Raw genomic sequence first — 14,457 nt, 5'->3', positions numbered from 1 at the left:
GTGAAAGGCCATCTCTTGGTGTGTGTAGGATCAGAGATGAGTACCCCAGATTCCAGTTCCTGCCTGAGGGTCCCCTCCCCATCTCCTGACACCCCTGGGCCACACCTGTCGTCTCATCTTGACCGTGCCCCTAAAACAGCAGCCATGTCTTGGCAGGCACAGAGGTTATATTTTCATCAAATTCGAGTTACTGGGAACCTAGATTTGAACAGGGAAAACAAAGGGGAAGGGCAAGCCCCACAGGCACAAAAAGGGAGAGAAGCAGCTAGGACCTTTTGTCTAGATCGTTGGTGGAATCTGCTCTGAAGGACAGAGTGTCTGAGGACACTGTGAGGGAGCAGAGACTATCATGGTTAAAAGGGGCTACAGGGTTTAATGCCCAATATGTCCACTGTCACCTCGTCTCTTAGTCTCTGCATTGGCCTCCTGTCCCACCCAAATCCACCCCTCTCCCCACCAAAGCCAGCGTGGAAGATGAGGATGTGGTCATCCAGCTGGAAGCCCTCAAGGATTACTTGGCTATCTTGCAGGATTATGCCCCAAATCCTTACTATTGCCGTATCTCCCATGATCCCTGTTGTATTTATCCACTCACTCACAATCTGCCCCACATAGCAACATGGCCACGATGAGTTGCTTCTCTGAAAATGCCAGTCTGTTTCATACCTTGATACCTTTTTCACTCTGATTCCGCTGCCGAAAATGCCTCCTCCTCTCACTTGCCGATGCTTCTGTGATGGCCCCTTCTCTGATCCCTTTCCTAAGTATTTCTGTGTGTTCATTTCTGTCGGGTGTGCATGTGCTTGTGTGTCTGACGGGGTTTTTTGAAGCTTGGGTTCATCTCTGATGTCTTTATGTGCCGTTGAGTTGATTTTCGATTCTTAACAACCTCATGTGATGGAGTCGAACTGTCCCATAGGGCTTTCTAGGCTGTAATATTTTATGGGAGCGGATTGCCAGGTCTTTCTCCCGCAGATTGGGTTGGTTGGGACCACCGACCTTTCGATTAGTAGCTGAGTGGCTGCACTACCAGGACTCCTTCATCTCTAATAGATCATGCCTACAATGAACTTCAGTAGCTTTACAAAACATTTCATAAAATAGTCGGAAATTTTAAGTATGAAAAAGTGATGGGGAGTTCAAAATCTGTTATTTTTCCTCTGAGTGTGAGTTAGCGGAGCAGTTAAGGGGACGCCTTTGCAGTCAGCTATGAGTCAGAATCTACTTGATGGCAGCAGGTTTGGTTTGGTTTTCGTTTTTCACAGTCCGACAGACCTCTGGGACTCACTGTAATTCTGATTTCATCACTGTGTGGCTTGGAAATGTTACTTCATCTATCTAAGCCACAGTGCCTTCTGCAAAATTAGAATAATAATATTTCATTAGCTCCGTTGTGTAGATTAAATGGGAATGTATGAAAAGTCCTCATCACACTTCCTGGCACCTAGTAAATGCTCAGTAAATTATTATTCCAGAATATTCTGGACGGATTGCTTAGATCTCGTGTTAAAATGAATCAAAATAGAACCCTACAACTTCTTGTCCATTGTTATCTCCTTAAAGGAGGAAAATGCTTGTTAGCTCTCCAAGTTTCCCAACTAGTCAATGGCATTGCCTCACATATAATTAGCCACGTCTCTGAGACTCGTCCTTGCTTTCTCCCTCTCTCTCATCTCCCACGTTCAGTCCATCAGTCACTGCTAATGATTACACCTAAAAGGGTGTCTTAAATCCACCCATGTCTGTGAAAGCCCAGTGTTCAAGGTCCCTGTCACTTTCCCCTGCAGTCACCTCTAACTGGTCTTGCAGCTTCCACTCCTGCTTCCTGTGGGAGTGGAGGCATCTTTCCATAACATAAACCACGCCACTCCCATTCAGCTTAACTCCTCTGCTTGCTGCCCACTGCATGCGGACCATTTTCAGATCCCTCAGTACAGCCCTGCCCACCACTCCCCCTTGTCCCCTGCACCCCATGCCCCATCCATCAGTCCTGCAACACAGCCTCCTCTCAGCACAGCTCTAAACAGGGCTGAAGCCCAACCCTCCTCTGGCCACATGCCACCTCCCAGAAGGCAGAGACCTTTCCTGATCACACTCACACTGTGCTGTCCATTTAAGCCTTCTTGGATGTGTCTGAAATCTTAAGATGCATTTATTTGTTTAATTATTTTTAAATCTCCTCCCACACCCCAGCCCAGGACTGAGCGCTCCTTTCAGTGACCATGTTGGCCTTGATCTCTGCTATTAGTCAATGCATACCTTCTACCTATTGTCTTCTACAGTTTACATACAACTTCATCTACACAATCTCATTTGGGTTTTGCTTGGTAATGACACAGGCTGGACAGAGATGTCCATGTTCAAAAGAGGAAACTGAGTCTCAGAGAGGGTGGATTTCAAGGCAGAGCCAGGATTTGAATTAAACCCAGCTCTTCCATCTCACCCTCACAGAGGACCTCGCAGATGATGCAGCTCCTCTCCATTTTCCATGACGGCAGGGGAAAAAGAACTAATAGTATGTGAAGGTGTGACAGGTGTGAGGAAGGACTCCTAATGGCGGGACAGGAGGGAGAGGTGAATCCTTTGGAATTGGCAATCAGAGCACGGAACGGGAAGGTTTGGTACTGCTGAGCATGGCAGTGTTGGTGAAGGCAATGTAGGATATTGATAGAGCATTGGCTCAGGACTTAGACTTGAATGTGATCCCTTGCTTGCTGCCAGTGTGAACTTGGGAAGTTACAGAACAGCTCTCGAGACTTGGTGTCTTCATCACTAAAAAGGGCGTAATAACACAGATGTGTGTGTACGTATATAAAAATCCCCAGTATATATATAGTATACACAGTTTACATATATGACATATATATATATGTGTGTGTACGTATATATATGTCATATATGTAAACTGTATATACATAAATATATACATACAAGCTATGTAGGAATTAAATTACGTGTCTAATGTACCTCATGCATGTTCTAGCCCATAATACATGGTTAATAAATGATATCTTTTGCTGCTATTGCTGCTCGGAGAAGGTAGAGGGTGAGCTATTCTAACTGGACTGATCAAGCAATTGTTCCCCTCAGGAGAACTAAGCCCTGCGTTCCCAGCATGGAGGTGGAGAACCAGACCGGGGTCACCAAGTTCATTCTGGTGGGCTTCCCTGGGACCTGTGGCATGCGTGCCTCAGTGTTCCTGATGTTCCTCTTGGCCTACGTCCTGACCATGGCTGAAAACATGGTCATCATCCTGCTGGTGCAGCAGAACCGACCGCTGCACAAGCCCATGTACTTCTTCCTGGCCAATCTTTCCTTCCTGGAGACCTGGTACATCTCTGTAACCGTGCCCAAGCTGCTGGTCAGCTTCTGGTCTGTGAGCAACAGCATCCCCTTCACCCACTGCATGATCCAGCTCTACTTCTTCATCGCACTTATGTGCACAGAGTGTGTGCTCCTGGCCGCCATGGCCTATGACCGCTACGTGGCCATCTGCTGCCCACTCCACTACCCCACCATGATGAGCCATAGGCTCTGTGCCCGCCTGGCTCTTGGGTCCTGGGCCACTGGCTTTGGCATCTCCCTGGCAAAGACCTACTTCATCTCCCGCCTCAGCTTCTGCGGCCCCAACGTCATCAATCACTTCTTCTGTGACATCTCTCCTGTGCTCAACCTCTCCTGCACAGACATGTCCATGGCTGAGCTGGTGGACTTCCTCCTGGCCCTGGTCATCTTCCTCTTCCCACTCACAATCACCGTCCTGTCCTATGGGTGCATTCTGGCCACTGTTTTACGCATGCCCACGGGGAAGCAGAAGGCCTTCTCTACGTGTGCCTCCCATCTTGTGGTGGTCACCATCTTCTACTCCGCCACAATCTTCATGTATGCTCGGCCCCGTGCCATCCACGCCTTTAATATGAACAAAGTAATTTCCATCTTCTATGCCATCGTCACCCCTGCACTCAACCCTTTTATTTATTGCCTGAGGAACCGGGAGGTCAAAGAGGCTCTGAGGAAGCTGGCCTACTGCTAGGGTACCCGCTCTGACTAGCCTATTGTAGTCGACTAAAACACAGGGTGGTGTGTGCCTGCCCAGCCATTCTCTGTCTAGTCCTTTTTTAGGCTTCTCCTGGTTGTTACCCATGTTACCGTGATACTGCTACGTCCACACCAACCACGGACTCTTGGTTAGTCCAAGGTCAGCCTCTGCTCCTATTGTCATCAACTCTAGGGGCATGACATTGTATAGAGACCAAGAGAAAAGGGGTTCCCTGTAGCCATGACCCACAATGGGGCTCCTGAGCCTGAGTAAATTCATAACTAAGTTGAGTACAGAGAATGAGATGGCAGTTGTCTTAGTTTTCCAGGGCGTCTATAACAAAATAGCACAAAATGGATGGCTTTAAAGAACAAAATTTATTTCCTTACAGTTTGAATTCAGGGCATCATCAAAGCTATTCTCTCTCCCAGTCGCCTCTAGGGGAAGATCCTTTCTGGTAGCCCCGAGTGTTTATTTTATCTTATTTTATTTTATTTTCGGCATTCCTTGGCTTGCAGGCCAAGCCTCACATGGCCTTTGTCTTCCCTGGTGTGTGTGTCTCTGTCTCTGTGTCAGATCTAAGCAAGCTGACATGAGGTTAGGGTTCACGTGAGAAACTGAAGGGAAGGGCTCTTTTATCAGACACCACTCAGGGGCTTAGGAATGGGACCCACTCTATTCCAGTATGACTTAAATGATAATAGCTTCGGTGAAAGGCCTAACTTCCTCATACAAGGTCACATTCACAGGTACATGGGTTAGGACTTCAACATATCTTTCTGAGGGACACAATTCAATCTTTAACAACAGTGTATGAAAAGCAAAAACCCTTTGCCTTCAAGTTGATTCCGACTCATAGCGACCCTATAGGACAGAGTAGAACTGCCCATAGAGTTTCCAAGGAGTAACTGGTGGATCCAAACGGTCAACCTTTTTGTTAGCCAAGCTCTTAACCACTATACCACCAGCGTTTCTGACAGTGTATGAGAAAGCTGTTTTTGGATCCAACAAGCACTAAGACTCTGAAACCAACAGAGTAGGCATTGACATCCTGATTTCCCAGGCTCCTGGTGGAGACAGAAGTAGCAGCTGCCTTCTCAAACTCATTCTGGATGTTTTCTAGGAGCTCACTTTGGTGGCAGAGACTATAGCCGAGGCTCCTCTAGTGCCCCCCCACAACAATATTTGCAAGCCCCTACTTCCCTTTCTGCTTCCAGTAGCTTGGGTGCTTTCTATTATCTGTAAGTGAACTGTACTTTATGCACTTATAATTTGTCTTCTGATAAAACTTACACAGTTGCCTTGTATTGGATGTCATATTTACCTTCTAGAACTTACAACATGTTTGTTTGTATCCTCTAGTAAATGAGCATAAAAGAGATGATAAATACATCAAATATATTATTTGTGAATAAAAGCTGCCCCCATCAGCCTTCTTTTCCTACTAACTCATCTTTCTCTCATTCTTCATGTTTACTCCCCTGACCTTCACTCTCCCCTCACTTATTCCATATCAAGGTGACCAGGCCAATTACAAGATGTGACAGGGATTTTCATTCTATAACCACAGTGATTCCCAACTCTCCTTCTTCATTTGTCTGACACCCTACACATTACACTAGACCGTCTTCATCAAACATGCCCACATACCCACACTAGGGTACACAGATACGCGCAGGTAGCCCACTCTTTTTTTTTTTTTTTTAAGCTTTCAATTTATGGTGACATTTATTGAAAATACTCTGCAATTCAGGTAGTCCCCGGCTTATGACATATTTGAGTTAAGACAAATCGCACTGACAACCATCTTTTTTTTGTATGTCTTATCATTGATAATATATACTACGTACCGTGTTAAAAGTATACCTGTACTTTTATATGCAATGTTCCAACCTCCAAAAACAAATAAAAATTGGATTTATATAGATACTGATAATATAAGGTAATAATAATAATAACTAAAAAAGGAAAAGAAAATGAGCTATTAGATTTGCATCAGAACCAATTCACAACAGAGTCGCCGGAACAGAACTCTATCATAAACTGGGGGCTACCCATATTTGGCAAAATTAAAGAAGGGCTCGTTCCCCACTTAACCAGAGGATCAAACAGAGAAGATTAGGGAGGAAAATGATGTCCTTTTTTTCTTTAAGAAGTAAAACATTTGGAAAGGCCAGGCTTTTAGTGAGGTAACCTCTACCGCTTTTAGCGCTCAGGTTGACGAATGAGCACTTGACTTATCATTCTAATGGCTGCGTTCATGCTGAGAAAGAAAAATAAAATCCTTCTCAATACTGAGGCCAGTAGCAGCTCTATACAGACACAAGCTAAACAAATATCCCACACCTGGTTCCTGGCTTCACCAGTGGCAAAGGGAGCAGCACTTTAAACTGCATTCAATAATTCAATATAACATGACAATGCTGGGGGGAATTTAAACCTTTTATTAGAGCAGTTTAAAAACGGAAGGCTTGTAGAATTTGCAACATCTTTTCACTGAAAAACAAACAGCACCTTCAAGACAGTTTTCTCTTTCTTCTGAAGTAAGAGCATTAGATGAGATTGTTGTCTCCGTTTTATAAAGCTACCAAAACTCAAATAAGTAAATAACATACAGCCACATGTAGTGAAGAACAGAGGTCAAAAACCCAAGTCTCTTGACTCCAGGTCCTGGGTCCTTTCTGCAGTTGACATGGTCTCCCAGGGCAGAGAACATGTTCCTTCAACAAGCCAGGTACAGGAGCTAATTGTGCAGGGACCTGGCTGAAGTCACTGATGACTGCACCAGGAGACCACATAACAAAGCAGAATGGACAACTGTGAAGTACAGGCCCCAGGGAAGAAAAGAAACTAAGATGAAATGCAAGCCTACCTCGTTGTGGTGAATAAACATACAAAAGGAAATGGACGTGATTTCATGCACATTCCTGGAAAGTATTTGTTCCTTGATGCAATGAAGAAACGGTTATGAACATTTCTCCACATGAAAGTGATTATTTTCTGAAGAATTCAGATGAATCAAAATAGGATGGAACATCTGACAGAGTTGTTAAACATGAGCAGACAGACACCTGAAGCAGGGGTCAGTACGTGAGGAATTAGAAACTCTGGATGGACTGGTCATGATCTCAGTTTTAGTCGCGGATAGTTATTTACCATGTGACCTTGAACAAGCCATTTAAACTCCCTAAGACACTGATTCCTCACATAGAAAATAGGATAATATGCTTACTCTGCCTTCCTTACACAGATCTTACAAGCATCAACTGATGTGGTGTAAAAGGCCTTGGGTGTTAGGGAGCTGGGCCAACGTCAGATCTAAGCAAGCTGATGCGAGGTTAGGGTTCACGTGGGAAACTAGCTGCAAAGGTTCTGCCCTCCAGATCCGTGGAAGGCCCTCCCATGCTGGCTGGACTCTACTGTATAATTTGGGAAGCTCCAAATAGAAGTGGCTGCTTCCTCTCCTCTCCTCTCCCCTCCCCTCCCCTCCCCTCCCCTCCCCTCCCCCTCCCCTCCCCTCCCCTTCCCCTCCCCTCCCCTCCCTTCCCCTCCCCTCCCCTCCCCTTCCCCTCCCCTCCCCTCCCCTTCCCCTCCCCTCTCCTCCCCTTCCCCTCCCCTCTCCTCCCCTTCCCCTCCCCTTCCCCTCCCCTCCTCTCCCCCTCCCCCTCCCTCTCCCTCTCCTTCTCCTCTCCTTTTCTTTCTCTCTTTCTTTCTTTTCTTTCTTTCTCTTTCCTTCTTTCTTTCCTTCCTTCCTTCCTTCCTTCCTTCCTTCCTTCCTTCCTTCCTTCCTTCCTTCCTTCCTTCCTTCCTTTCTTTTTCTCTCTTTCCTTCTTTCTTTCTCTTTCTTTCTCTCTTTCTCTCTCTCTTTCTCTCTTTCTTTCTATTATCCTGGATGAGGTGAGATTGTGGAAATAGGGTTTCTGTATAAACTCTATTAAATTGTATTTCAAAGAGCCTTGATTCCTGTGTGAGAGGAACACCCAAGCCCATAGACTAAGCAAACTAGACCAGCCTTGACCTGTGTCAGAGGAACACCCAAACGCAAAGACCAAGCAAACTAGAGGTACACACCAGCCCAATGTAGGAAGCAGCCTCAATAAAGAGGATATAATTTATACCAGTTTAATGGCTAAATACTTACACAGAGAGCTATTTGTAACATGAAACTCATATAAAGCAAGCTAGAAGTTTTAGGTCAGCCTGCTTGGGGTTGGGTGAATTTGTGGAGTGGGCATGATACAGAGCCTGGTAGCTAGGTGTAACAGTTTATCCAGAGGACAAGTCCTGAGGATTTTGTTATCGCCAACCAAACTCATAAAGAAGTTCATAAAATAAAAATATGTTAATTACACATGGAATATATCATTCAGTGGACTATATTAAGACATGTTATTCAACTACTATTTATTGAGTACCTTCTGTGTGCTAGACACCATTTTAAGTGGTGAGGATACAATGGTACACTGATAGCAAAAGAAAAATATGGCGTGCGGGGTTATTGTGGGTATACTGTAGGAACACTGATCACTGGTCATAGGGTGGCCTGCTGTGGGGAACCTGCCTGTTCAGATAATCCTTGGAGACCCAACACCGTACCTTACCTTCCATTGAATAGGCTCTAATGCTGAGGCCTGGAAGAGTTAACCATAGTCAATAAAGAGTACTATGGTATCGTCTCTGAGCAGCTCTACCCTGAGAAAACATGTGCAGGCTGTAGTTATCTCACCTAGGAGCCAAGAGTAGGAAATTGGGGCAGGGAGTTTGTGACACTTCCTGCTTTGTCCACTGCAACCTAATTATCTGACTTTTTTCTTAAATAAATTTCTGGTGTTAACCATCTATGAGCTAATTCAGTGGGCTATCTGTGACCATATTCCTCTAGCTAAGTTAGGGATGATCTGAAATACAAGAGTGCCTCATCCCGCAACCTGGGGTGAAAAGAAAATAATTATAAGGCAGAAAACTGATCTGACTAAACCTGCCGTGTCTTTGCTTCGTGAGAGGGAATGATGTCTGGAAAAGGGTAGGAAGATCCTTTCAACCTGTGTATGAAATCTAGGCAGATTTCACCTCATTTAAAGATGAGTAAGAACAATGACAAAAACATTGGCCTGTGGACATGAGAAAGTGTCAGCTTCTCAAGGTGCAGAGAGAGAGCGTGTTTCTGAAAGTGATTGATGGCAGAATTTATAGGATATTGGACATTCAAGGAAATTGTTTTATGTTCTCACAAGAGTTCAAGAATATATGGCTTTTCAAAGCAAGTGAGAAGAAAGATTCTGAAATGGAGAGGTAAAGTGGGGGACAGAGACCATTAAGAAATTTTGTGTATGCAAATATTGGAACTTTGACTCAACTGTACTAAACATCAACAGGAATCGGTTGCTTCATGTAACATAACAAAGGGTGGGCAAGCTTTAGGTGAAACTTTACCCCCAGTTAGATCATGTCACCAAAGGCCAGGTTCCTTTCTGTCCCTTGCTGTCTTCCTCTTGGCAGGCTTCCTGTGGAGCTGGCTCTCTCTGTGGCTACAACGTGGCTGTCAGCAGCATCTGGGACCACAGCCTTCCTTGCAGTTTTTCCTGGTACTGTTTTCGGGAAAGCAAGGTCACATCTTTCTCAGAGACCCTGAGAATGTGTCTGGTCTGGCTTTATTGGCTGGGATTTAGTCACACATTCATGCCCATCCCTAAAAGTGTCCCCATGACTATGAGGATGGAACATGCTAACTGGCTTAAGCCAGTCAGGGATCACACCTGGAGCTAGTGATGAATCAACCTTCCCTGAAGCCCATGGGCTGCTCAGTGAGAATAATTACCTGAGATAAAACTGGGATTCTGTTAACAGGAAGAGGGAGCCATTGATGCTGGTTATCTCAAATCAGCAAATGCCTACCACACTACTTCATTTGACTGTCCAAAAGCCATTGCCTTTGAGTCGATGCCGACTCATAGCAACCCTATAGGACAGAATAGAGCTGCCCCGCAGGGTTTCTAAGGGGCAGCTGGTAGATTTGAGCCGCTGGCCTTTTAGTTAGCAGCCTAACACTTAACCACTGTGCCACCAGGGTTTTGTGCACTCCATATATTTAATTCCCCAAGGTAAACCTTCTAAAATGCTCATGCCTACAAAATAATGAGTAGTCCTCTCTGTATGAGCAGATAGAGCTCTTGTTAAAAAATTGTCTGTAATTTGGAAAAATGGAAATCGCTTCATTTTTTGACATCATGCCTGAGCCTTGTCTCATAAGTCTGCTTGATTCTAATCTGACATTCTTACGGAAGGCAGCAGTATATTTCACTAAAAATGTATGTCAGGTAAAGGTGCAAATAGTCTACAGCCCTATACGGTTGGAGGTTAACCTGCAGAAATTGAAAAAAAAGTTATAATTTTATAGCCTGCTTAGAGGAGTTGGGAAACCCTGGTGGTATATTTGTTAAGAGCTACAGCTGCTAACCAAAAGGTCAGCAGTTTAAATCCACCAGGCGCTCCTTGGAAACCTCTGTCCTATATAGGGTCGCTATGACTTTTTTATGAGTCAGAATGGACTCAGTGGCTTCGGGTTTGGTTTTTTGGTTTGGCAGAGAAGTTGAAACAAAGCTGACATGGTTTATTGAACTGTAAAGAGTTAACCCTTCGTATAGGACAACTGCAGGGGCTGAGAGGCATGGGCTTCTGAGTGCTCCCCGCTGGGCAAACGTGGGCAAAGTTCACATGTATAGATGGGGAAACAGGCTATAATGAAACAGAAGATTTAAACAATTTAGGATTTCTGATGTATAATATGGTGCGTAGAGAAGGCTGGCCGTGGCTGCTTCGATGATACTATAGACCAAAAAGAGGCAGCAAACGGAGAGGCAAAGCTCTGGTTCTCAGAGGAGTCTCATCAGCCATTCCTTTTGTTATGAAGGTTGTCATGGTAACGGGAGGGCTCAGCACTGGGAGCAGGCTAAAGCTGCTTTTATAACACTGCGTGAAGCATATTTAACATTTGGCAAGGTCACCTTTTGGATCATGTTGAAACTGATAAAGTGCGAGTCCCCCCTGGTATGCTGAAATCATGTGTCAATAACAATGTCCCTTAAGAGGCACACCTGGAGGTACAAGAAACATGTCTTTTTTTCAGGGATCGGTGGTGCAAAAATCCATCGATAACAAAGGCTTAGGACTCTGCTTGACTGCATATGATGAAGAGAAACATTGATGTTTTAAAGAAGAGAATGACAGGATTAAATCAGCATTTTAATCTGGTTTTGAATAATTTCATCTAGGAAACAAGTAATGGTAAATGGGAGGTAACCAAAGAAGGAGGAGGAAGAGAGGGAAGGAGGAGGAGATACAAAGCTCTTGCAATCCATCTACTCGTAGACAACCACTTTTTAGATTTCAGTGTCCCATTTACCATTTCTTTTCCTGCTTAATTAATGCTGTATTACTTGTTTAGCTCTCTGTGATGTGCTCTTGCCTCCTGCCTCCTCTCCCCCCTCTGCACTACCCTCTCCAGCAGGTAGCTGAGGCTTTGCTCAGGCTGTCTCCTGGGCCTTCCCTTTTCAGCTGTGTGAGTAGTATTTTTTATTCTTCTGTTTCAACTTAGGTAGCACCTCCTCCAGGAGTCTTACCAACCAACACCTCCCCAGCCAGGTACAGTCCACCATCCTCTGTTGTCTTCCTTGAGCTCAAAGGAGAGGGATGTTGTTGTCATCTTTGTGTCCCTAGAGCCTGTCCCAGCATCTGACACAGAGTTGGCACTCAGTCAACATTGCTAAACTAACCTGAACTGAATGAAGGGAGAGTTTCCTGGGGCATTGTGTGGGTATTTTTCCTCGTACTCTAGGTGTCTTGGAAAAGCCTCTTAAGAGAAGCATCTGGAAGCACTGCAGTGGTTACTGACAGAGTAAACCCGGACCCAACTCAGAGCTACTTGCTGCAGTCGTAATGCTGCCTCAGCAGTCTCCTAACTTTACAAATCACAAGTGCTCATCCAGACAGCTACAAAACCAGTCACTGGGAGCTTTTGCTTTGCTGAGAGGAAAAAACTGGATTCATTGAAAGAGAAAAGCTGTTGTCAGCTTCTGAAACTCAAGATGTTCAAAAATAATCATTTCACGCAATCCTCGCAGAAACATAAGTGACTCTGATTTTTTTTTCAATCATGCAGTTATTATCTTTGACTCAGTTTCCTCATCCTGGATTCATGCCGTCCTTCACCGTACTGCCTTACCACCTGTCACCACCGTGGCTATCATCCATCTCAGACACCATGGTCTCTCGGGTGGTACAAGGAGCCCTGCTTCTGTTCTCTCATTCTAATCGAATAGCCACCAGACATCTATCTAGAACGCATCTCTGCCCATGAAACTGTGTGAAAAAGTCTTCAATTTTCTCCATTGTCTACTTAATAAAGTCCAAAGACCTTACCTTGGCAATTAACATCCTCTACTACACTTCAACTTGCTTTTCTTTTTTTTTTTTTTGCAACACGACAAATTCAGCCTGTAACCCAAAACTCATCTCAAATACCAAGAAGAAATGCTGATGTCTGCTGCTGAAAATAATGTCTGCGCTCCCTGGACCTTCTCACTTTTTCCCTTGTATTAGTGTTTTAAACTGTAAATATCCATTTCCGTGGAAGAACATCTGTGCCTCATTTATCCTTGTGTGGCTGGAAACACTATCATGTTGCTCTGTGTGCTGTATTCAGGGTAACCACTCAGTTAATATTTGTTAAATAATGTGTTTTGAGTTCATATCATGAAAGATACTCTTTAAATAAGGTTTAAAAAAATGTTTTCTTTTTTGGAAGGGATACTTATTAATTATTAGCACATGTTTCTTTAAATAATGGTTGTATTTTCATATGACAATTCTGTATCAATTTCACAGAAAAACTATGGTTCACTATAAGTTATTTCTTAAATTTTAACTGTTGTACCTAACAGGCTACCCGTCCTGATAATTCATTTTTACCACTCACAAAATAAATAAATAAATAAAATAAAAGCCACTTTTCTCAACTGTGGGATGGGCACCAATTTTATATGGTGTGGGCACCATCTAGTGGGCAATATGAATAATGCTCAACAATTAAATTGGAGAATTAGAACTGACAAAGGCCTTGAGCACCATCTGGTCCAACACTCTGCATTACACAAATGAATAAACTGAGACTGAGACATTTTAAGATTCTCAAGGTCTGCATAAGCCTGAGTACCTACTGAGTCAAATGGCAAAAATACGCTACGTAAAACTGAATGGCAAAAGACGCTCTTTGCATTTAAAAAAAATTATTTTAAGTTTATACCTTACATGGTTTAAATTTCAAGACCATTTTGTTGTTGTTGTTAGGTGTTGACGACTTCATTCCAATTCATAGTGACCCTACATACAACAAAAAACAGTCTGATCCTACGCCATCCTCACAATTGTTGCTATGTTTGAGCCCACTGTTATAGGCACTGTGTCAATCCACCTCATAGAGGGTCCTCCTCTTTTTTGCTGACCCTTTATATTACCAAGTATGATATCCTTCTGCAGGGATTACTCACTACTTATAACATGTCCAAAGTACATGAGATGAAGTCTTGCCACTCTCGCTTCCAAGGAGCACTCTGTACTTCATCCAAGACAGATTTGTTTGCTCTTCTGGCAGTCCATGGAGTATTCAATATTCTTTGCCAACACCACAATTCAAAGGCACCAATTCCTCCCCAGTCTTCTTTATTCATTGTCCAGCTTTCGCATGCACGTGAGGCAATTGAAAGCACTGTGGCTTGGGTCAGGTGCACCTTAGTCCTCAAGGTAACATCTTTGCTTTTCAAACACTCCAAAAGGTCTTTTGCAGCAGATTTGTCCAATGCAATGTCTTCTGATTTCTTGACTGGTGTTTTCATGGGCATTTATTGTGAATCCAAATGCAATGAAATCCTTGACAACTTCAATCTTTTCTCCGTTTATCATGATGTTGCTTATTGGTCCAGTTGTGAGGATTTTTGTTTTCTTTATGTTGAGGTGTAATCCATACTGAAGGCTGTGGTCTTTGAGCTTCATCAGTAAGTGCTTCAAGTCCTCTTCACTTTCAGCAAGCAAGGTTGTGTCATCTGCACATCACAAGTTGTTAACGAGTCTTCCTTCAATCCTGATGACATATTCTTCTTCATATAGTCTAGCCCTCAGGTTATTTGCTCAGCATACAGATATAATAAGTGTGCTGAAAGGATGCAACCCTGACACACACCTTTCCTGACTTTAAAACACGCAGCATCTTCTTATTCTGTTCGCACCACTGGCTCTTGGTCTGTGCACAGGTACTTTCATGAGCACTATTAGGTGTTCCGGAATTCCCATTCTCTGCAATGTTATCCATAATTTGTTATGATCCACACAGTTGAATGCCTTTGCATAGTCAACAAAACACAGGT

General features: G+C 43.9%; 1 protein-coding gene across 1 annotated transcript; it reads left to right on the top strand.

Moving 5' to 3' along the window:
• The first annotated feature begins 2,917 nt into the window (after positions 1-2,917).
• On the top strand, positions 2,918-4,267 carry LOC100666306 (olfactory receptor 6B1). The gene has a single exon (XM_010600121.3). The coding sequence runs from the start codon at positions 3,116-3,118 to the stop codon at positions 4,031-4,033; it is 918 nt and encodes a 305-aa protein (XP_010598423.2). The 5' UTR covers positions 2,918-3,115; the 3' UTR covers positions 4,034-4,267.
• Positions 4,268-14,457: the final 10,190 nt, after the last annotated feature.

This window comes from Loxodonta africana, chromosome 8 (assembly GCF_030014295.1).
Source record: "Loxodonta africana isolate mLoxAfr1 chromosome 8, mLoxAfr1.hap2, whole genome shotgun sequence".
NCBI classification, from domain to species: domain Eukaryota; kingdom Metazoa; phylum Chordata; class Mammalia; order Proboscidea; family Elephantidae; genus Loxodonta; species Loxodonta africana.
This window is presented reverse-complemented; position numbering and strand designations above follow the sequence as displayed.

What these genes read in the sequence shown, in the direction of transcription:
- LOC100666306 (XM_010600121.3), top strand. Translation starts at nt 3,116, where the DNA reads ATGGAGGTGGAGAACCAGACCGGGGTCACCAAGTTCATTCTGGTGGGC.